We start from the raw sequence: 24,680 nt of genomic DNA on the forward strand, positions 1-24,680 counted from the left end.
TGTAAGGAAAAAGTTGAACTCATTCATTCAAAGAACAATGGTTCCACGTTAAAGAAAGCATGCAATTGTTCCTTGCTGATTTTGAAGCATTCAGCTTCTTTATTTCCAGCCAAAAGGAAAGGAAGGGAAACAGTTAACAATAAGCTTTTGTTTACAACTCGACGAAACAAAACAATAAATTTTGGATTTCTTGCCCCTTGAAAATTGAAATAATTGGAATTCCTTAGTTATGATACTAATGGGCACGTTTGTGATTGTGATTTCCTAAATAAAATGTATGATTTTAAATTAAATTGTAAAAAATAAACTGTTTGAAAATTGCATTTTTTTAAAATTACGATTTCAACTGGTTTTTCAAATCGTAAGCAATAAGATACTTTTTTTAAAATGCAAAATTTTAAAGACTAACCTGCAATTTTAAAGGTCAAGCTACAATTTTACTAAACGCTTAATTGATTTGAGTTCTTAAAAATCACTTTTTCAAAGTGCACATCTTAAAATCGCTATTTTTAAATCGCACTTCTAAAATCGCAAACCTAGACAGGCCCTAAAGTTAAAAAAGGGCTATAAGATCCTAATTAATTGAATGGTGTCAGATTGGAGGTATCCAGATTAAAAAATAAAAAATAAAAAATAAAATAAATAAATAAAAATAAAATAAAAAGGATAGAAATATAAGACTGGAATAGCAATTTTCATTCTCTAGGAGCACAATTTTTTTATTACTATTTTTTCAATTATGATTCCTTCCTGAGATGCTTGGCAATCTCACGAATCAATAAAATTGTAGCTGAACCAATTGTAAATCACTACATAAACGACCATTTTTTAGGATTGAGATAATTAATTCTCATACAGATATATATCATTTTAAATTTTTATTATCGTTTAAGCCCAAATATCGGCATTATATATATATATATATATATATATATATATATATATATATTGGACAGAAATTTCCTCCTTAGTTTGGAGGAAATTTATATCCTTTTCTATTATAAATCCGTAAGAGCATTGGATATAAGGATCAGACTTTTGGATCTCCAATCCCTAATAGAATAAATCAATGCCTTCATCTTCCAAAGAAAAAACAGTAATACACAACCAAAAAAAAAATAAAAAATAAAAATCCACAAGAACAAAATTTAATCACAACGGTTGCCACCTATTTTAATTCTAGAAAACCAAAATATAAGTCTCACATTTGTAACTAACATAAAGTACAATGTGCTGCTCTGAACAGAAAGCGGTTCATCGCCTTCCACATTACTTGATGCTGAGCATTGGGCGGTTAAAGTACGGGTCACTCAATTTCCACACGTCAAAAAGGCAAGGTTAACAGTGAAAAATTAAACACGCCTTTCAAAAATCTAAGGAGCTCAGCGCCTTCGCATGCCGCGTCCACGACCAGGAAAACCAGCGCCGCGTCCTCTACCACCCATGGCACTAGCAGCAGCCTCTCCCTGTGCACTCTCAGACTGCATTATCAAAATATTAGGGAACCATAAGATAAGATAACTGAAAATCAAATCAAATACAGAGTATGTTGAACATCACAGATGCACTATGTATAGCACAAATTGGAAAACAAAGAAGAAAAAATCAATAAAAAGTTACAAGCAAGCTGAAGTGTCAGAATATAAACCCTACAGTGCTAAGAAGTATCAAACCACATCCAGACATTGCTGATGATATATGTAAATGGTGAGAAGATCTATGACACTTCTGTATTGCAATTGTATTAGAGATGTTTATACATTTCTATTTACATCTATCGATATGCTGCACAAAGAACCTTATATGGTGAGAGCCATGACCCTATTGTTCTCTTAGCAACAACAATATACTACCACCAAATTTTTAAAACTCAAACTTCTCTCTAAGGTGAATCTAATACTTGGCACGTCTGAGACTTGAACAATGGACACTATCTAATACATTTGCCACACGAGTCTCCCAATGATTTGAATTGCTTAATCTTTGGAAACGACAAATATACCTAGGACACATCTTTTTGGGATACGAGGTGCTTGCATGTTGTTCTGACATAACGTTTTCGACGGTGTTTGTGGAGATTGCTGATAGTTTTCTGTAACACTAAGTGTGGTTGGGTTAACGGTGGCTGGTTGGTCTTCAGCAATAAGATTTCTGAGCTGGTTTTGTGTTGAGTCAAAATCTATTGAGCTTTTGGTTGCAGAAGGGGCTCCAATTCTGCATTAAATCGCCGAAGGATGGCCAAAAGGCCAACTTAGTTGACCATATGCAGCTTGCTGACTTATTACGTGGGTGGAGCTCATTGTGATCAATATGTGTGAGGAGGGGCAGTGTTTGCATCAACAAGGGGAAAACTGTGTTCAGCTCCCACTACAAATGCGTGTGTCGTGGGTGATCAAAGCACATTGTGCATTTCTATAACAGATTGTTAACAGAACAGTTTAGTTGGCCCAAGTTGGATGGCCTTACATTTGATTCCATAGATGAGGAGGCGGCCACTTGGTTAGAGTGTCCATTTGAGGAAAATGAGGTTCTGGAGGTGGTGAAAGGTATAAGCAGGGATAAGGCTTAGCGCCCTGATAGTTTTACTATAGCGTTCTTCCAAACTCGCTGGAACGTGATTATAGAAGATGTTATGAGGGTGTTTCATGAGTCCATGCTAGTAGCAAGTTTGAAAAAAAAAAACCTCAATGCTACTTTCATTACTCTCATTCCGACGAAACTTAGAGTTGTTGATGTTAAAGATTTTTGATTATTCAGTATTGCGAGTGGAGCCAACAAGATAATTGCCAAAGTCCTAGCCACAAAATTTAAAAGGGCTTAGCGCCCTGATAGTTTTACTATAGCGTTCTTCCAAACTCGCTGGAATGTGATTATAGAAGATGTTATGAGGGTGTTTCATGAGTCCATGCTAGTAGCAAGTTTGAAAAAAAAAAAAAAAAACCTCAATGCTACTTTCATTACTCTCATTCCGACGAAACTTAAGAGTTGTTGATGTTAAAGATTTTTGATTATTCAGTATTGCGAGTGGAGCCAACAAGATAATTGCCAAAGTCCTAGCCACAAAATTTAAAAGGGCTGTAGAGTAGATCATTTCAAAGCCCCATAATATGTTTGTTAGAGGTAGGCAAATTCTAGATTATGTTCTCATAGCAAATGAATGCTTGAATAGTAGGATCACATCTGATGAGCCAAGTGTTCTTTGCAAAATGGATATTGAGAAAGCCTACAATCATGTTAACTGGGAGTCATTATTGTTATGTCTTAGAAATTAGCTTTATTCGGTAATCAAAACTAGGGTTGTAAAACTTTTCAACCCCTAAATGTTATGGTGTTAAAAGTTTGTTCTTTTATTTGAAATTGTGAAACCGTCACCTGGACTGTCACCAACCGCCTTGACGTGAATCGTGGATAACGACTTCAAGAGATAACTCGTAAGGACCGTCACCTTCACGTCCTGAGTTGACTGTTCTAGGGAATGACTCCCGAGAGTTTCGTCACCTTGACGTAGTGAGGCTAGTTGTTCCAAGGGACTCTCGAGAGCATCGTCACCTGTTCTGTCGAGACGTTGGCTGTTCCAGGGGACTCCTGAGATCACCGTCACTTGGACCGTCGTGACACTGTTGAGCTGTCACTAGGGTTAGCGATGAAACCCTAGTGACCATCCTGACACTTTTTGGTCTGTCCTAACGCTGCATAGATCTTTGCACAAATCTGAATCCATTTTTCATGGTTTTCTCTCCATCCTTTAAATACTTAAGGATGCCCCCCTTTCTAAGGTTAAGCAAGCAAGAAAACGTTTCTAGAGCCTTGAGAGAGGTTGCTTAGCTTCACCTTCTTCATGTGCCAAGAGAGCCATTGTTGACAGCTTCATTGCTTTCCATCTCTTGGAGTTTTTGTTTCAAACCACAAGCCATCACAAATCCTTCAATCATTTTAAGTCTACCAATGGGTCAGTAAGGAAGACAAGAGACCCACTGGTAGACTTAAAATGATTGAAAGAGCTGGAGCCTATTGCGGAGATATGAAAACAAGCGAGGATTTTGTCTGCGTACGGACTGTCAATTTTTATTTCAAAGAGTGATAAATTTACTATGCATGTACTTTGAATCTTTTATAGCGCGTGATTTCCTAGGTTTGGTTGCCCCAAAGTGGTTTTACCTATGATATGTTCAAATGGTTACTGTTAAATTACCACTTATCCCAAAAGCTTGAACTCACACGTGAGGAGTAGTGTTAAAGTATTGATTAAGTAATTAAATTTACCTCTTCCTATCAGCTTAAGCTTTTGGAATAAGTGGTAATTTAACAGTTACCTATGATATGTTCAAAGGGTTACCCCGAAATAGTGTTGATTATGTGATGATTTTTCTTTGTGGCTGATTTGTGTATTCAATTGATGTAGTTCTTTAGATTAACTTGCTACTTAATTGTATTTTGTGCATTGGGGTTGGATTTTGGTCCCTTCACTTATTGTACTTACTAAGGAGATGTGGTTTTGAGGAGAAATGAAGTAATTGAATGGCAAATTGTATTTCTTCAATGCACTCTTCTGTTTTGGTGAATAGCATTCCTAGTTTCTTATGTAACTCTCGCTATTTGAGACAGGATGATCCTCTCTCTCCTCCGATATTTTTCAAGCCTCTCTCGAGCCCATATTGCGAAAGCCATTTACCTAAGAGAGCATGATTGAACCTCAACAGGTTCCTAATCTCCAACTCTCCCTCAGAGATCGGCATACACACCTTTGGCCAACTCACCAAGTGATATTTGAACTCTTCACCTAGCCCACCCCATAAGAAATTATGTTAGAGCTTCTCAATACGGTTTGCAACGCTCGAAGGAGGAAAGAGAGACATGAAGTACGTAGGTAAGTTGGATAAGGAGCTCTTGATAAGGGTAATCCTATCACCCCTACAAATACAACATTTTCAAACTAGTCGACCGACTTTCTATCTTTTTGATAACACAATCCAATATATGCTTGGCCTTATAGGATGCCTCCAAAGGAAGACCGAGATACTTCAAAGACAGGGACGCTACCCCACAACCCAAAATCCAAGCTAGCCCAGCCACATTATCAGCATTTCCCATCGGAACCAATTTTGACTTGGCTAAGTTTGTATTCAAACCCGACACAGCTTCAAATAATAAGCAGCAGCTCTGTAAAATGTGAACATGATTTGGGTCGGCTCCAGAGAAAAGCAAGGCGTCATCAGCGAACAGAAGATGAAAATATCAACCCATGTCCCCACAAAGAAGCCAAACAACAATCCTCCACTCACAGCAGTTGAAATCATCCTACCCAACGACTTTGTTACTAGAACAAACAGAAAAGGCGATAAGAGGGTCCCCTTGCCACAAGAGCTACTAAAGAAGCCTGTGGAGAAGCCGTTCACCAAAACCGAAAACCGCACTAAGGAAATACAATGAGCTATCCAAGAGCACCACTTCCACCCAAACCCGCATCTTATCAACATGTACAACAGAAAATCCCAATTAAACATTGTTTGCCTTGGGGGTTTTTGTGGTTTGTTTCTCGGGGCCTTAAGGTTGGGTTGTTTTGTGGGCTTCTTCTTGTTGGGTCGGTGGTGAGGCTTTTGCTTCTTGTATACTCCATGTGCACTAGGGGCGCCTTACGCTTTTTTTTTAATAAAATTGCAATTACTTATCAAAAAAAATAAAATGATCATAAGTTTTTTCTAAATCCATTTTACAAATAACTCCTAGTTCTCCAGATCTCAATTTGCTATCAAGGCATTCATTGGCAATAAGAATAGGATCTAGAATTTGCCTACCTCGAATGAATGCATTTTGTGACTTAGAGATGATCTTCTCCAACACCGTTTTAAGCCTGTTCGCTAGAATCTTAGCAATAATCTTATAAATGCTACCCACCAAATTGATAGGGTAAAAATGTTAGAGAATAAAGAGCCATTGCAGCATATCAAGAATATCTCATTGATTTCCTCTCCAATATCTTTCCTTATTTTCCTACCTGATTTCCTCAATACTTTCCACTTTAATATTTCCTGATTGTGTGGGATGTGCTCCCCTCTGTTAGCCTATATATTCATATCTTTTGTAATCAAAAGCACTCAATGAAATAAGACGCAGTCATTTTCTCTCCTTCGTGTTCTCTTCTTCCCTTCTATCTCTTCCATTTTATTTAACATGGTATCAGAGCATTTTGGCTAACACCTCACGATCTTGGTTTCTTCTTCGTTACAGCACACTCTTTCAGCCTTTTTATCAATCACGTCTCACCCATCACATGGTGACCCAGTGCATATTTTTTAACACTGGGCTCTCAACTTTACACTTTTTCCAATTGTTTGTATCAAATGACTTTTTTTTTTTTAAAAAAAAAAAAAATGCGTATCACAGTCCCTTGCCGCCAAGTTTGTGTGCTCCACTGCAGCACCACCTCCGGCATCTTTTCCAGCATCCTTTCCAGACAACTTCTCCACCAGCCAAGTCTCCCACCTCTGGCACCGTCTCCGGCCGCAAATCCTCCAGTTTCCGTGCCTTCTCCATCCACTGTGAACTCTCCTCCTAAGGTTGTCCACAAGTTGCAATTTCTTTTCTTTTTTTTGGTTTTGTTTCCTGTCTATCGACTTTTTTTTTAGTCCACTTTTCTTTTATTTGTTTTGTCCTGTGCTGTACTATGAAGATGTTGCCAAAAAAAAAAAAGGAAGGAAAATCTCTCTTTGGCCCATAGTTGGCCCTTCTTTTCTTTGGCCCAATTTCGAGCTTGAGGCAAATGTTCAAAGGCCTAAGCCCATTTAAGCCATTTGTTGGCTCTTTTCTCTTTGGCCCATTGTTGGCCCAATTTATAGCTTGAGGCAAATGTTGGCCCAAGCTCATTTAAGCCCATAGTTGGCCCTCTTCTCTTGGGCCCATTGTTGGCCCAATCTCTTGTTTGTAGTAATGTTTTAAAACCCGAGCCTGTCTTTAATTTCTTTTGGCCCATAGTTGGCTTTATTTTTAGCCTTTGAGGTACAGTTTGCAAACCCGGGCCAACACACACACAAAAAAAAAGTTTCACGACAAACTTAAGGAAGTTCCTCCCGTCAGTTTGTGGGGGAGTGTTAGAGCCGTTGCAGCATATCAAGAATATCTCATTGATTTCCTCTCCAATATCTTTCCTTATTTTCCTACCTGATTTCCTCAATATTTTCCACTTTAATATTTCCTGATTGTGTGGGATGTGCTCCCATCTATTAGCCTATATATTCATATCTTTTGTAATCAAAAGCACTCAATGAAATAAGAAGCAATGTCGTCATTTTCTCTCCTTTGTGTTCTCTTCTTCCCTTCTATCTCTTCCATTTTATTTAACAGAAAATCCTTGGGGTCTATAGCCAAAGGAATCTTGGAGCGAGAGCGAGGAACGTAGCATTAAGGCTTCTCTCAAACTTACCACTAGCATCGAATTCATGAAAGACCTTCATGATGTCCTCTTTCAAAACCCAACAAGCTCGGAAGAACGCCATTCCATCAGGGCCCAGTGCCTTGTCACCATTCATTGCTTTCACAACCTCCCTTTCCTCAAAGTCTCTCCAACCAACTAGCCTCAACCTCATCAATAGAATGAAAGGAAAGACCGTCCACCACATGCCTCCAACTGCAATGCTCGGTAAACAACTCTTTGATCTCCTTATGAAACAACTCTTAGTCACCAATTTTAAACCACCTTTTTGCTTGAAACAGCCTAGACGCTTAAGATTACCAAGACTATCCTGCATCTTTTTTTCTTTGTTTTTGGATGAACTATCCTGCATCACCTCCAGGCATTTATTGTCTAAAGTATATTCTTAGAGTTAACTAGTCTGAAGTGTGTTCTTAAAGTCAACTAGAGGATGGCATTAGTTGTGGTTAGAAAGTCAACAAAATATGATTCATGGGCATTTTCCCAGTATATAAATATTTCTATAGGTTCTTGGAATTGATATTTTTAAGAGGCTATTAGGATTTTTTCCTTGGACATTTTATTCTTTCTATTTTCTTTTTGCCAGAAAAGACAATCTTACGTTATTCAAAGTACCCTAACTGGTCAAGGAATGATCATTTTGATTGCATGGACATCTCAACAAAATAAGGAACCAAAAATCAAAACATGAACCAGAATTTACATTACCTTTGGGTTTTTGACCGTCTCATCCACACTTAAAACAAGACAGGCAGCCTCAGTAGCAGCATTTATAGCATTAATCTGCAATAAAGCAGTCACCATAGTACCCAACAAATGTAATTTGTTCCTTCTTGATAAATAGCCAACAAGTGTAAAAATATCAGCAAAAACATTACACATGTACAGGTGTATGCACACAGACACAGCAAAGGACTGAAAATTGAAAGATACCTTCACAACTGCTGGTTCCCAGACAAAATTAGCAAATGAATCAGCAATTCCGCCAGTGTTGATATCCACTCCATAATTTGTGCCTTCACCTGATAAAGATTTGAATCATCCGTAAAAAAATATATAACTCAGAAACTACTTACTAACATATAATCGCTATATAATCTGCTGCTAGAAATAAACCATACAACATAAATGTCCTCCACAGAAGGAGAGAGCACCCTCTTTCTAGAGTAGAATACAGGGTATATATAGCGATATTATTTAAATCAACTGATTCTGGTGACCATATATGAAGAAAAAAAGGGAAGTTCTAGTAACCAACCCTTATTTAATAGAATAAAATAAATAAAAAAATAAAAACAGCAGAACGATGCCAACCAGATTGAAGTGCATGTTTCTGTCTTAATTTGTTGAGTACATCAGTTGCATCAAATCCAGCATTGTCACACAATTGTCTCGGAATAACCTGAAACATCATAGGAACATATCTCGTCAAAATGTTCCATCAAATATCGATACTCTATAAACAACACAAATCAATAATGATTTTTTTTCCTTTTTTCTTAGTAAGTACACAACCCACACATGGCACAAGATTAAGCTTGTGATCTTACCCTTCACCCAATACTTATGGGGGGAGGATATGCCAGTGGGTCCAAGAACCATTGGCTGAAGATAATAGGCATATAATATCAGAGACAAAGAAAATAGTGTAGAGTATCTCAATTTCTTATGATAGACTTGGCCTTTAGAGTTCGGAGTCGGACACTGCCAAAGCAATTATCAACATGCCAGTACCAAAGAGACAGAAAGAAGTCACACCGTTTTTTAGAAGGCTACAATAAATCAGTAGGTTCATTACCCAGCTCACCCATTTGTGAGCCAATCTTTAAACTGCTAAAGAAGACCCCACCTTTTTTTCTTTTAAGAAAATAACAGCAGAAGGAAAAAGGATTGCCAAAAGGTGTTTGACAAACAGATGTTATACTGAAAATTTCCTGAAAAATCACACCATACATATCTATAACGTCAGAATGTAATGATCAAAGTGATCACTATCCAAGACTGGTTTCAAAGACTAGCAAATCAAAACCACACCAAGCCAAGAAATCCCTGTGTTACCAATAAATGCAAAAATTGTGGTTCTCAAACCCATGAATTCGCCCTCCAAACCATATTCTCACCAAAGAAAGAGGTGCTAGTTGAGCTAGAGTTCATTGGCCTCTCTCTCTCTCTCTACTAATATGTATGCTCAATCAAGTCTTAGTCCCAACTGGTCAGAATCAACTCCAAGAATTCTCTACCCCTACCGGGAAGCGCATGCAATTAAGCACCTAAAGTAGAAAATGTAAATGCTGCTTTGCAAAGTTCCAGGGTGTTTGTCAAGTAATTTAAATGTTAAAAAAAAAAAGTCTTACAACAATTAAAATTTACTATAGGCCACCTATGCCAACTCTATTCTTATTATGTTTTTAACCTTATATATTCAAATTTGCGGGATAAAGTCAAGAAGAAGGCACTAAAAGTTCAAGGGACCACATCATCGGCCCCCGGCCCACTCTTTAGGGGTAAAATTTAAGCTTTTGTTTTTTGGAGCAAGCTTATCAGGTAAAAATGAAGCACAACCAGTACGACACTTGAAATAAAATCTATATGAAAATTTTTTTTTTGATAGGTAATAAGTAGGTCTTATTAAAAGCGTAAGGCGCCCCTCAATACACCGGCAGTATACAAGAGAACGCACCTAGCTAGAAAGAGAAAAACGAACAAGAAATTCATCAAAGGTAAACGACAACGGTGACACAAAAGCCACCGTCCAAAGATACAAAGTATGAAAAAAAGAAGCTAAAATTTCCTCCAATGATCTCTCCAAGTCCTCAAAACACCTATCATTTCTTTCCTTCCAAACACACCAGAGAATGCATGTTGGCACCATCTTCCAGATAACAGCACTCCTTTGCCTCCCAGCCGTCCACCAACACTCAAACAAGTCAAGGACTCTTAGAGGCATAACCCAAGACAGCCCAAAACGAGAAAAAATAGCACTCCACATAGCGTATGCAACATCGCAGTGAAGGAGAAGGTGATCCACTGATTCCCCGCTTCTCTTACACATGCAACATCTATCCACCACAATGATATGCCTCTTCCTGAGGTTATCCCCCGTTAGGATCTTGCCTAGAGCTGCAGACCAAGCGAAAAAAGCCGCCCGCGGAGGAGCCTGAGTCTGCCATACACTCTTCCACGGAAAGTGACTTCTCACATCGCAAGTCAGAGAGCTAAAGAAAGACCCTACCTTGAACAAACCTTTTTTGGAAGGGGTCCACCACAATTTGTCTTCACTGCCTCTATTAAGACTGACCGAGTGCAATACCTGGAAAAACGCAGCAAAGGTATCCACTTCCCAATCATGCGCTTCTCTAAAAAAGCACACGCTCCACTGATTGAAGCCCCCCACAGGCTCCACATTATCCGCAACTGAAGCATCCTTCGCACGAGCAATTCCAAATAACACAGGAAAAGCTTCCTTAAGAGTTGAGTTCCCACACCACAAATCATGCCAAAATTTTGTTCTAGCCCCACCTCCCACCTCAAATCTAGAGAATCCTACAAAATTCTCCCACCCTTTCCTGATGTTCTTCCATAACCCCACCCCAAAAGTACATGTAGGCTCTAGGGAGCACCAACCTCCCCATAGACTTCCAAACTTGGAATCCACCGCTATTCTCCACCAAGCATCCCTCTCAATCCCATAACGCCACAGCCATTTGCCTAATAGAGCCTTGTTAAACACCACCAGATTTCTAATACCCAACCCGCCTTCTGAAACTGGAGTGCACACTTTAGACCATTTCACCAAATGATACTTGAACTCATCACCAATTCCTCCCCAAAGGAAGTCTCGTTGTAGCTTCTCAATACGAGCACCTACACTTGCCGGGATAGGAAAAAGAGACAAAAAATACGTGGGCAAGTTGGAAAGAGTACTCTTGATTAGGGTAACTCTACCTCCCTTGGAAAGGTATAACCTTTTCCAGCTGGCCAACCGACGTTCAACCTTCTCAATAACACCATCCCAGATATGAATAGATTTGTAGGAAGCCCCCAACGGAAGGCCTAGATACTTCACCGGTAGATTAGCAACCCCACACCCTAGAATATCGGCAAGACCTTCCACTTGAACTACGTCTCCCACAGGGATTAAAGCTGACTTGGCCAAATTAACCTTCAAGCCCGAAGCAGCTTCAAATAGAAGAAAGAGGCTTCTAAGATAACGCAACTGAGCATGGCGAGCATTGCAAAAAATCAAAGTATCATCTGCAAATAACAAGTGTGAGAATGAAACATTACCCACACTAAATCCTTCGAGTAAGCCCCCCCCTACCGCAGCTGAAATCATTCGACTCAATGCCTCCATCACAAAAACAAATAACAAGGGTGAGAGAGGATCCCCTTGTCTCAATCCACGTGAACTGCTGAAAAATCCATTGGGAGAGCCATTAACCATCACTGAAAATCTCACAGAGGATATACAATGTTTTATCCAAGAGCACCATTTTTCTCCAAATCCACATCTCCTCAATACAAACAAGAGAAAATCCCAATTGACATGATCATAAGCTTTTTCCAAATCCATTTTGCACATGACTCCAGGCTCTCCAGATCTTAATCTACTATCCAGACATTCATTAGCAATAAGTATTGGGTCCAAAATTTGTCTCCCCTTGACAAAGGCGCTTTGAGATTTAGAAATAACCTTTTCCAAAACCGTCTTAAGCCTATTTGCAAGAACTTTGGCAATGATTTTGTAAACACCACCCACAAGACTAATAGGTCGAAAGTCTTTTAAATCGTCAGCACCTGGAATCTTCGGAATAAGAGAAATGAACGAAGTATTGAGGCTCTTTTCGAAAGAACCCCCGATAAAAAACTCCTGAAACACATCCATAATGTCCCCCCTCAAAACATCCCAACACTCTTTGAAGAAGGCCATAGAAAAGCCATCAGGACCTGGCGCCTTATCTCCTTCCATTGCTGAAACTACATTCCTGACCTCCTCCTCCTCAAAAGCTCTCTCCATCCAACTGGCCTCAGACTCTAGAATAGAATCAAAGGATATACCCTCAACCGAAGGCCTCCACCTGCACTGCTCCGTAAACAGCTTCTTATAGAACTTGACGATGTGCACACCGATTTCTGACTGATCAGAGGATATAGAGTCCCCTATCACTAAGGAGTTCAGAGAATTGTACCTTCTATTGGAATTGGCTATAGAATGAAAGAATTTAGTGCACTTATCCCCTTCCTTTAACCACAACATCCTAGATTTCTGCCTCCAACTCACCTCCTCCAAAAGAGCACACTTCTCTAGCTCCCTAACAGTCTCAGCCTTTCTCAAGATCTCTTCTTCCCCTAATGCCCTTCTTTCTTCAATAGCATCGAAAGCCTGAATACCTTCAGTCAGCTTCCTCTTGTTATGCTCTATGTTGCCAAACACCTCATCGTTCCATTTCTTCAAATCCTGCTTCAAAGCCTTCAGCTTACACGCTAGAACAAAGCTAGACGAACCTTGGAACGAGTAAGAATCCCACCATTGTTTCACCAAACCCACGAACCCTTCTTCCTTTAGCCACATGTTTTCAAACTTAAAAGGCCTTCTCCCTCTAGAAACATCGCCGCAATCCAGAAGTATCGGAAAATGATCCGAAAAAAGGCGAGAAAGCCTCTTTTGCGAAACCAAAGGAAACCGGGCTTCCCAATCATGTGACACTAGGAAGCGGTCAATCCTTGACCACATGGGAGGATCATGAGCAATCGACCAAGTAGAGGTGCCTCCAGCTAGGGGAAGATCTATAAGTCTATGGTCTGCAATAAAATCCGAAAACTCAGTCATAGCCGAGCAAAGACGAACATCACCAGATCTTTCACTCGGAAAGCGTGTAACATTGAAGTCTCCCCCTATACACCACGGCAGACTCCACCAACTACACAAACCAGCCAACTCATCCCAAAGACGTCTTCTATCGAACCCAGAATTCGGGCCATAAACCCCTGCAAAGGCCCATACAAAATTATCCGCAACGTTCTTGAATGAGACTGCGAGAGTGAATTCCCCCACACACTTCTCGACCATCTCCACCACCCTTGTGTCCCACATAATAAGAATGCCCCCAGAGGCCCCACTGGAGTCTAAAGAACACCAGTCAAAATGGTTGCATCTCCATAAGCTGCGCAAAACACTGCGAGAGAGACTTTTAAGCTTAGTTTCTTGAAAACAAATAACATCCGCCTTCCAATCTCTGAGCAAGTTACTAATCCTAAGTCGTTTTCTTCTCTTGTTCAGCCCCCTCACATTCCAAGAAAGGATTCTTGGCTTCATAACACAACTTGGTCCCCCCTTACCTTCCTGTTCCTGCGTCTGGAAGAAGCGCCTCTAGCATCGTAATTGACTGCACTTTTCAGATTCTTGACCTCCCTCTTACCTTTCTCCCCAATACTAGACCGCTCACCCATCGCTTCTGAACGTCGTTCCCCCTCCAGAAATGTTAAGAGTGCCAACAGTTGTAGCTTGTGACCTTCAAACGAAATTCCCACAATGGGATAAATTTCATTTGCACACTGAATAACCCAATCAGAATACCCCGAAAAGCCCCCTGATGTTGGAGAATATGAATGAAGGGGAGGCAGTGTACCCAAATCAGCAGCACCTCCCACCTCCTCCGCTACAGTCAACGCTCCTGCCCCCTCTCCAGCAATACTCAATTCCTTCCTACTTCCAGCTCCTTCAAGACCCCGAGTATCCTCCTGAACCTCAGCCAATTCAGAGCATCCGGAACAGACTGCAAGCTGCCTTGGCCGGTTCACATGAGGAGAGATCAGCGGACTCTTCAACCCGTTCTGCCAGGACACTGAAGAACCAACTCCAGCATCCGCAACGTCCAAGCCCAACGACCATGGCCCCGAAAATTTCACTCCTGTTGCCGGAAAACGCATCATCGGCGCCCTCTGAATCCTCTCAGCCCCGAAATCGGTCAAAGTGACCACCGGAAAATGCATCTCCGTCGCCCTCTGACTACTCTCAGCCCCGAAGTCGACCTGAGCTGCGACGTCCTCCGCCTCGACCACCGATTGGAGCAGCTTAGCACATACCGGTGTCGTTTGCTTCTGACCACCGGAGAGGAGAAGAGCTTCAAAGCGGTTCCCCTCAGGCCCGCTCACCGAGAAAGGGCTCCCTAACGGCCCGGACGGCCCAGATGACGTCGACGCTCCTAGGTCTACCGTCTTGCCTGTATCCGAGCCATCCAACCATAGGGCCGATCCACCACCGACTTGGCTCTCCGTAACAACGGCCTTTCCTTTGGTATCGGCCTTCTTCATCCACTTAGGCTTGGGCTTGGAGACGTCTTGACCGGCTTGTAAATTTCCTCCAGTAATGGGCTTGTGAGGCTTAGCCTGATCCCATCCCGTAAGCCCAATTTCAGCTGAGCCCAGCCTCTTCAAGCACTGGTCCACATCCTCTTTGAGCTTCAACAACGTCTCTTTCAGATTTGAGATTACGATACTTTCACCGAAATGTGGGATCGTGTCAGTATCCACCCTACCCTTGACAGTTTGCTTGTGCCAGTGTGCATCTTTTCCGTTGGACACCCTTCCTACCATTGGACATCCTTCCTGCGCAGAGACCGTTGGTCCATGCCTGGTTGTAAAACTCTTCACCGTAGGGTAGGAATTCTTCATCATCTTCTCCCTTCTGACCGCCGGAACTGGAGCTGGAGCTAGCGAATGAACCGATACTGGATTCCTCTTCAAGACCTCTGCAAAGGTCCTCTTTCCCCTCTCCGCCTGAACCACAGGCCGTGCCTTCCCCATAGTAGCTCCTTTTCTGAAAAACTCGTGCACCCAACGAAGGGCCGCGCCAAAGAGATCCCATCCTACACCTCTTCTTCCTTCTGGAACAAGAACCACCCCGCTTTTCCTTCGACCATCGTATTCCTCAACCAACAGGAAACTTCCGTGTCGATTGAAACAACGTTGAGCAATGATCCTTGGAAAGCCAGGGCGACCTTGATCCCAGAAGACCCGGGAGTCTTCCACCTCCACCAGTTCCTCAAAGATGCGAACCAACCACGCAATCTCGTCTCTATCCAGCAGAATAGACCTCAACTTTCCTCTGCAAGTCTCGCGTAATCTGGCCCCAGTCTCTCCTCCTACTACCACCAATTCAAAAAACTTGGATTCCACCTCCCAACTTCTGGTGCACGCCATGATAAAACACACCTAAAACTAATCTCTCAGCAAGATCATCTCCATTAGAAAACTAGAAATGATCTACCACCAATGCCTCCTTACAGCAAGCAATACTAAACAACTCCGAAATTTTTTCCTTCAGTTACATAAAAATTAAAAGACTTAACATAAGAAAATACTAAGTTCCTATATGAAAATTAAAAGGACATGCCAATCAAAACAGAGCACTAATTTTGTTCTCTCTTACACCCAAAACAAAGCATTGGTTAGTTTTTATCTTTTCTAACTTGGATGGTATTAGTAATTTAGCAAATAATTTTTTTCAACCCATACTCGATAGCTCAATGCACAACATAAGTAGAAAAGGAACCGTCTTCAACAAGTTGTATTCTGTCAAACAATAATTTCAGATATTCTTCACATATTCTAATACTTAAGGTTGACCACAAACCGAACAATAATGTGCAGAACAATGCATGGAAGTTCTCTTCATTATGCTAGGTAGTACAATCCTACTAAGCCAGATTATAGAACAGGAACATTTGGTAAACCGGACAAATAGTTTGAATAGAATCCCCACTAAATTTAAGATCTATATTGAGAATACTAGTTAATCCATTTCAACCAATACTGATTCTGACTTTCTAACAAAGCCTATGACTGAGTTTATTCTCATATCTATTCCAGGGAACAAAAAATAATTGAAAAAAAGGGAGAAAACGAAAACAAAGGTTCATCACCCCTTTACATGCTAGATCAAGAATAAATAATGCACTCCACTCCCCTTGAACGAGAATTTCCACGCAAGTCATCCAAACCATTTTACATGTAAATTGAAATGCGGTTAGCCCAACAAGACATACCTCAAGAGCTTTAGCATAAGAGTTTATAAAAAGCTGAGACTTTCCAGCTATTGTGCGAGCATGCTGCCTCAAATATCGACTTATCTCCATCTGCCACCCAAAAAACAACATTTTGAATCACCAAAATATAGTGACAATTCACCAAGATCTAATTTAAGTTCTAAAAACCATACATACATCTATAGCACCACCCCCAGGAACTACAGTGGAATTCTTCATAGCCCTTCTAACAATCATGATTGCATCATGTAAACTCCGCTCAGCTTCCTCAATGAACTGAATGCAAGAGAAATCCAAAGTCAAATATATGTGGATGCACAGATGCACACAAATAACACAGTCGTAATAGTTTTAAACATATGACAGACCTGATCAGCTCCACCACGCAGAACTATAGTGGCTGTATGGCCAGCCGGACATCCACTAAATATATTAAACCTCTCATTTCCAACTTGCCTTTCCTCAAAAAGCTCACAAGTTCCTAGAACCTTGAGGACAAACAAATCTCGGTAGTTTCAGTTGGTAATGAAGAAAAGAAGAATGCTCTCCACTAACATATATAACAACATTTAAGCAAAAGAGTATCTTCATGCTGAAATGAAAAATAATACTAAGTGAAAATGCGAAATAGAGACCTCATCAATAACGTTATTGACAGATGTTTGTACAGTCCCACCAGTCGCAGCAGCAACCCGTTGCAAATCTTCTTCTGTTACACGACCTGCACAGAAAATATCTCGATCCGCAAAATACTGCCAAACACACAACCCATTTAATAAGTCTATGAAGAATATTTCTTTAGAGTAGTCACAAAAGTCATATTATTGATGTAAACTATGACTTATTTAAAAGAGAGTAATGAAATGAGCATGATTATAAATAATGTTTTCAGCCAATAATAAAGTTGAAGGACCATGATATTATGTTAATTTAACATGGCAAACTTTCTAAACGTGTGAATTACCAAAATACTTATATAGCCTTCAGCAAAAAGCTAATGACATTTTTATGACACTAAAATGGGAGTGATAAAAATAAATATCTTATGTATCAATGGTCTTTGATAAGTGAAATCACAAGTTCGATCCGATGTCGTTGCCTGAGTTGAGTTTACCTAATAAAAAATCATTTTAATGCTCGTGAAGTGACTACTACATAAATTAGAGGAATAGCAAGCAAAACTGAAAAAAGAATAAATGCATTTAGAAATGGTACAATAAACACCTGTGTGCCAAGATCACCAATAGCCAGTCGTGAAAGAACAACTTTAGCCCCACTCTCTACACATTTAGCCAACTTGTCATATATGATATTCCATTCTGCATCGACAATTGATTGATATTGCGATGGATCTGAAAGTCTACAGAAGATGAGAAGAAAAAGTTGTTTAGATAAGTACTTTCTCTAAAGGACTACATAGAAATAAAAATAAAGCCAAAACAATTACCTTATCTCAGCATTTTCTTTCTCAGATTTCAGTTCCAATTCAATGTTTAGCAGAAGTATCTTGGGATTTACAAACTTCTTCGGCTGCTGCTCAAAACCGGCATATGAAAATGTCTTTTTAAAGGCAACACCATTAACCAGAAAGGAATCACGCATGTTACCACCAGGAACCTGTATAAGCAACACAGATGCCCCAATTCTTAGATTTAGAAAAACACAATTCTAGCTAAAACAAGTTTCTACTGAAATGATAGAAGATCAATATGGAAGTTGAAAGAAAATACATAAGCATAAAATCTTTAATACATTATAAAGGAAACGAAATGACAAGAAATAAAATTCCAACAATTAAAATTTTGCTACAAACTACAGGTGGATCAAAGTGGAGTTACATGGTAGTTAGAATGACCTTTTCTAAACAGGATTTAGAGTAAAAATGCAACAGCACCAAGCTAATGAGCTCTGGCTCAGATAATACATCCTCCCTCTGTACAAACAAGATGGAGGGTACGGCGTGCGTTCAAGATCCATAGACACGACTAACTTACCAATAAAAAAAAACGCAGTAGCGCCTATACAAATGCTTCGTGCATGTTCCCATGAGCCAAAAATGATGAGAAACAATTAGACCCAACAACATATAGGAAGTACATCTAAAAAACAACATTCCAAAAGAATCCGACGCCTGCCATAGGCAAGTTGCACTGTTTAGAGTGGATTTAGTTTAAGAGGGGGGAAAAAAATTGAAGAGAAATAGGGACTAATAGATGCTTCTTTTTCATGCATACCAACATAAGAAAACATCAGCTTATGGACTTCCATGGAGCCTGACCTCAAATACATTATATGCATGTTTATAAATTGATAAGTGTATCCTCACCCTTCTTCCCAAAAAGTGAAAAAGATACAATCTCAAATCAAACAATCCCATTGACACCAATATTCCTTAGAGAACCAATCCAATTATCTATTTCCCCATACTTCAGGAGAGCCTAAAAGACAGAGGCCACAATATATAATATAACCAACAAAAAGCAGCCTCTTAGCAGCGAAACCAATAGACTAATTCGCTAAACACATTTATTTTTATTTTTTATGCCGAGGAAACCCTCCAAGGCAAAGCCACTTCATGTACCCACCCATGTCAGGTAAACCTTGGACCCATGTAACACTAAACACATTTATTTTGTATAGGTGAAAAGAATTAAACATATGCAACAGCCAATAGTGCAATAGGCAGCAAAATTAAGTCAATGGCATATGATCTAATTAGATGTTATCTACATTGAATCCATGGCCCATTGAGCATAATTTTCTTTGGATCAAGTCTCTGGTAGAATGTCAAACTGAAACTACAACATGAAAATAAATCGATGCTAAACATGATTCCAAGATTGGAACAAAAGCATCAAGAATCTTCTAAGTATCAGGATTAGAGTGAAGTACTTCAAAGCAAATTTTTTAAGGAATCACAATCTTATTTATCACACAAAGAATGTGGCTGGAGCAAATTTTTAGAAACTTAGACTAGTACGAAGTCTCAAGGCTTAAAAGAACCTAGAAGCCAAATCTTTGTTACACTTTTTTTTTCTTTTTGGGAGAAGTCTACATACCCCCCCTCAAACTATCACTCAATTGACAATGTCCCCCGAAATTTTAAATTGCGACAAAGTCCCCCCAAATTACCAAAAATTGTCGATATCCCTTTCTTTTTTGGGTGTAGCGGCCCCAAAAAAAGGCTAGCTACATCTGCGCTACACTATCAAAAGAGTAGCTAAGTTACAATTAAAGCTCCCCATAATCACTAATAAAACTCAGTCTCACCTAGTAAAAAACTAATATTGAACTCAACACTCATGAACACCTTTACAATCCACCCAATCAATGTGGGCAATCCACACACCCAATGTGGGATCAACTTTCTGGGGTTTCACAATTTCCCCTACTCAAATATCTGACATCCTCGTCAGGGCCCTGTCATATAGTGTCTAGTGTCACGTGATGTTACTAGATTGCTCCGATACCATTTGTAATGACCTAAGGACAACACTAGTCACATCTGCATTATCACTCCAAAAAGATTAGTCAAGTTACAATTGGAGCTCTCTAAAATCACTTATAAATGACAGTCTCACCGAATAAGGAACCAATGTAAGACTTAGCACCCATGAGAACCTTTATAATTCACCCCCTCAATGTGAGCGATCTATCCACCCAATAAGAAACTAACTTTTTGGGGTGAACAAAGGAGGTGTGGAAGACACTACATAACGATTAGCATGGTTGGAAAGGCACACATTAGGTCTTAAGGGGGTCTATTTCATTGTACATCCTCTAACATTATTGGATATATCTTTATCCAATTTGACAATCAGGCTCACAAGTACAACTACAATTTTTTTTTTATAAGTAATAAACTGGTCTTATTAAAAGCGTAAGGCGCCCATAAGTACACTAGAAGTACAATACGCATTTATAATTTGCCCATGACTATTTTTGAAGTAGGGCACTTTTCAGCATGCCTATGGATAATATGCATTCTCCAGTGTGAAGTACATAAATAGACCTCATTGGGATACAATCCAACCCAAGCGCGTAGTTTGAAATTTGCAATTATTACAAGTAACTGAAACAGCAAAACAAGACAAACTATAAATGGCAACTTATATGACTAACAGCTCAAATTACCTTCTTTATTCCAATCATGTTCAACCTATCATCACTTCCAATTGCAATGACAGAGTCTACGACCATTGATGCAAAGAACTCCTTTTCTCCACCAATGAGTTTTGAAGAGAGTGTCGTAGCAGCACATTTGGCGAGTAAGCTTTTCTTTTCTTCCAGGCTTTTTCCCTCAATGCTAACAGCTAGTTCTTTGATCTTCTCTATTGCCTATAACATTATTCATAATATTTAAGATGGAGAAGGATGAGTATAATCTTACTTGGGAAAAAAAATAAGATCATGTACCAGATAGCTTGCAGTCCGATAACTCCTTATTAAATTTTGCGGGTGGACCCCATCCTCGATAAAAGGTTTGGCCTCCTTCAAAAACTCCCCTGCAAGCAGAACTACTGTAGTGGTCCCATCACCAACCTGCACCACAAACATAAGAATCTGTAAATCATCCAAGACATATGCCAAAAAAATTGTTAAACATGTGATAGACAGTCACAAAACAAAACAATATGTTGCGCATAGCTGAGCACATGAACCAGGTTAGATTATCTGTAGCAGCTCATTATTCTCAACAGCATGAACATCAGGGACCAGCGTGTCTTTGTCCCATATCAAATCCTAAAAGTCATCACTTATGACATAATTTTTGTAGCTGCGCAGTTCTGATGAATTTTCATAACAAATAGCATTTCACATCAAATTTTTTTTTTATGAATATTTCACATAAATTGTTACTCGATAGACATAATACTTTAGAACAATCGAGCGATTCATAACAGAGTTATAGGCCAAATAACAGCAATATATAAATAAATAAATAAAAATAAAAAAACTGCCACATAAAAGATCAGAATCATTTTAGGCAAATGAATCTTAATTTCATGCAAGATGTTCATGATTGGGAAATTGAATCTCTAGATTCTTTTCTCACTCTTTTATACTCTATGAACCCACGTTCTAGAGCTACGGATAGCATGGTGTGGACTCCTTCAAGCCGGCATGGTTTTGCAGCAAAAGCTACTACTCTGTTAACTTCTCCTAACAGTGAAGAGCCTGGTTCATTCCCCTAGAAAAGCATTTGGAAGGTGAAGGCCCCTCCGCGCATTGCTTTCTTCTTATGGGCCACAGCTCTGGGTAGAATCCTCACGGTGGACAATCTTAGAAGGCAGGAGTTTGAGCTAATTAATCGATGTTGCCTTTGTAAGAAGGATGAGGAAACTATTAATCATCTTCTCTCCCATTGTGAGTTTTCTGTGGATATCTGGCACTTAGTGCTAATCAGCCTTGGGGGTCTCTTGGGTCACACATGGTAACGTGCCTCAACTACTCCATTGTTGGAAATTCTTTGGGCATGGACATCCTAAAGAAGCTATCTGAAAAGTTATTACAGACCTCTTAATGTCGAGCATTTGGAGAGAAAGAAACCATCGAATCTTTGAGGATAGTGAGTCGAATGTTCTACTTCTTAAATCCTCCTTCCTCAGATCTCTTCTGGATTGGGCCCTTGCTCATGTTCCTCAGATCTCTTCAGGGAATTTGGTAGATCTGATTTGTTTTCTAGATAGTAACAACACCAAGTTCTTGGTGCTCTTGTTTCCCTTGTATAACAGCTAGTTCTTTGGTACTCTTGTTTTCTTGTATACTCTTCATGTACGAGGATTTTCCTCTTTCTTCAATAAAACTTATTATTATTCATCAAAATCATTTTAGGCAAATAACACTCAACAATTAAACATCTTGCGAGACCAATGTGCTTCTCCTTAAATCCTCTTTTCTGAGATTTCTTCTGGATTGGGCTATTGTATATATTCCTAATTTTACCTCAGCATATTTGGTAGATTTAATTTGTTTTCTATATTGTAGTGGTAGATAGAGCCTCAGCTCTCTTGTATACTCTTTGTGTACGAGGGCTTTGCCTTTTTTCTATAAAATTATTATTATTCATCCAACAACAAAAAAAAAAAAAAATAGTTGAAACTTTTCAGAAGCTGCCCCAAGAGACAAACAGTTTTCATGTTTTTTTTTTTCAAAATATAAATTCCACTAATAACGAAAAACACAATGAAAATAATTTTTTTGGTGCTCTAGTTTGTTGCTTAGGGGAAGGAAAGGCAATTTGGAATTGACTGAAGTTCCTTGTCATTCTATGTAACCAACACAACAAAAACATACAGTTAAACATTTTATTGCCTTTCCTTTCTTCCCAATTTTCATAACAAGCAAGTGGAAGATAAATGGCCGAACCATTCCAATTCAGCTCATTTCCGTCATACACACAATAGCTCAAAAGATAAAAACAAAAACAAAAATTTATAATGAACAAACACTAATTATAACAAAAATTTATTATTAACAAACACTAATTATAACAGTCAAGACCTGAAATCGAAAATATTAACAAACATAAGGCCCCAACAGCCCATTACCCTAGCTTTTCCCCCCATTTTCCAGGCAACAAAACAGAATACGTTAAAGAAACAAGCATATAAGCATTGAAACTTAAAAAGTTTATTAAAAAAAAAAAATAGAAACAGAAAAAGAAACCTCGGAGTCTTGGGACTTGGCAATGTCGACGAGGATCTTGGCGGCGGGGTGGACGATGTCGAGGAGTTTCATGATGGTGGCGCCGTCGTTGGAAATGGTGACAGTGCCCTTGTGGTCGTGGATTAGCTTGTCCATGCCCCTGGGCCCCAGCGTGGTCCTCACCACATCGGCCACCGCCGTGCACGCGTTGATGTTGCTAACCAACTGCGCTTTTCCTTGAGACGAATCCGTCCCCTCCTTCAGCAGTATGATCTGCGGTTGCTGTTGTTTTCACACAAAAACAATGTTAGTAAGAGACTAGAACAACTAAGCCTAATAATCATCCAGATTCAGTGTGTGTGTGTGTGTGAGAGAGAGAGAGAGAGAGAGAGGGAGAGAGAGAGAGTACCATCATGGCTGCCATTGTTGGCAACAGTGGAGGTTAGAGAGAGATGGAGAAGGCTAGGGTTTTGTGGCTTCAGAGTCTCTTTCTCTACTCTATTTTCATTTTATGGCGCTTTCTAGTGAATTTCAGCTATTCGGGGAAGTGGTGACTGGGGTGTGCTGCGGTATACCATAACTACTGTGTGCTAGCACGAGTGTCCTATTAGAGTGTGTATCTGGAAGCTTCATTTAACTTGGACGGGCACTGGACGCGGTCCAGGGCCGAACGACCTCACTGTTACTTATATCGGATCAATCCACATACTCTTCTTGATTCTTTAAGTTTAATGATTCACTACTACTTAAATATACAATTTTTTATCATCTTATCTATGTGGTAAGGTGATCCCTCACTTTAATTTATTTTTAAAAAATTAAAAAACTCAAAATTTTATTTTTAGGTGGCATTGAATCATTATTCTTAGATGAATACCTATTAAATTTTGTTTTAACGATAATTTTAAACGATATATCAACTTTAAAAAGGATAAAAAGGCATATTAATTTTAAAATGATAAAATAAGAATAAAAAGATTATGCCTAATATTACTCCATAGAATATATATATATATATGTACATACACAAAAGAAAGCACAAGCTTTTGGCTAAAAAAAAAAGGTAAATGTATAATAAATCCTTGAGTCAAAGAGTAATTTGAAATTTGTCTCACTTTCTAAAAATGGATAATTGTATCATTAGTATCTGTAGTTGGCTTAAATTATAAATCATTTACTATGGAATCAACATGAATTAAGAGATTCCTGTGGTGGGCTTAATTTACAAATCGATTACTGGAGTCAACTTTTGTTAAAAAATTTGATAGATTCTGTTAAACGTCAAGTCAGCGCCAATAAGATGGCAACACATGTCCATCTTAATAAAAAAAAATATATAAATATATTAAAGAATAAATAAATAAAACTTATTTTAAAATTTTTAAAAAAAAAAAAACCATGGGGTGGCTTCCAACCTGCAACCAGTCCTTTGGGGGGTGGCCACACGCCACCCCCAGCCACTTCTAAGGGTGGCCACATGGCTACCCCCAACTTCCTTGGGGGTGGCTCATTTGCTTTTTTTTTTTTAAAAAAAAAAAATTAAATTTAAGTTTTCT

At 39.3% G+C, this 24,680-nt stretch overlaps 1 protein-coding gene across 1 annotated transcript; it reads right to left on the reverse strand.

Annotated features, from left to right (window-relative positions):
- Window positions 1–1,057: 1,057 nt before the first annotated feature.
- Window positions 1,058–23,688, reverse strand: LOC133877776 (T-complex protein 1 subunit eta). The gene is made up of 14 exons (XM_062316180.1): window positions 23,534–23,688; window positions 23,146–23,406; window positions 20,893–21,018; window positions 20,611–20,814; window positions 17,924–18,093; window positions 17,701–17,836; window positions 17,112–17,228; window positions 16,845–16,964; window positions 16,654–16,752; window positions 16,477–16,566; window positions 8,744–8,831; window positions 8,363–8,451; window positions 8,138–8,212; window positions 1,058–1,481 (listed from the first exon to the last, which is right to left on the reverse strand). Exons 1-14 carry the CDS (start codon window positions 23,546–23,548, stop codon window positions 1,383–1,385), a joined length of 1,689 nt encoding a protein of 562 aa, XP_062172164.1. The 5' UTR covers window positions 23,549–23,688; the 3' UTR covers window positions 1,058–1,382.
- Between the last annotated feature and the right edge of the window lie 992 nt (window positions 23,689–24,680).

The sequence above is a fragment of the Alnus glutinosa genome, chromosome 9 (assembly GCF_958979055.1).
Source record: "Alnus glutinosa chromosome 9, dhAlnGlut1.1, whole genome shotgun sequence".
Taxonomy (NCBI): domain Eukaryota; kingdom Viridiplantae; phylum Streptophyta; class Magnoliopsida; order Fagales; family Betulaceae; genus Alnus; species Alnus glutinosa.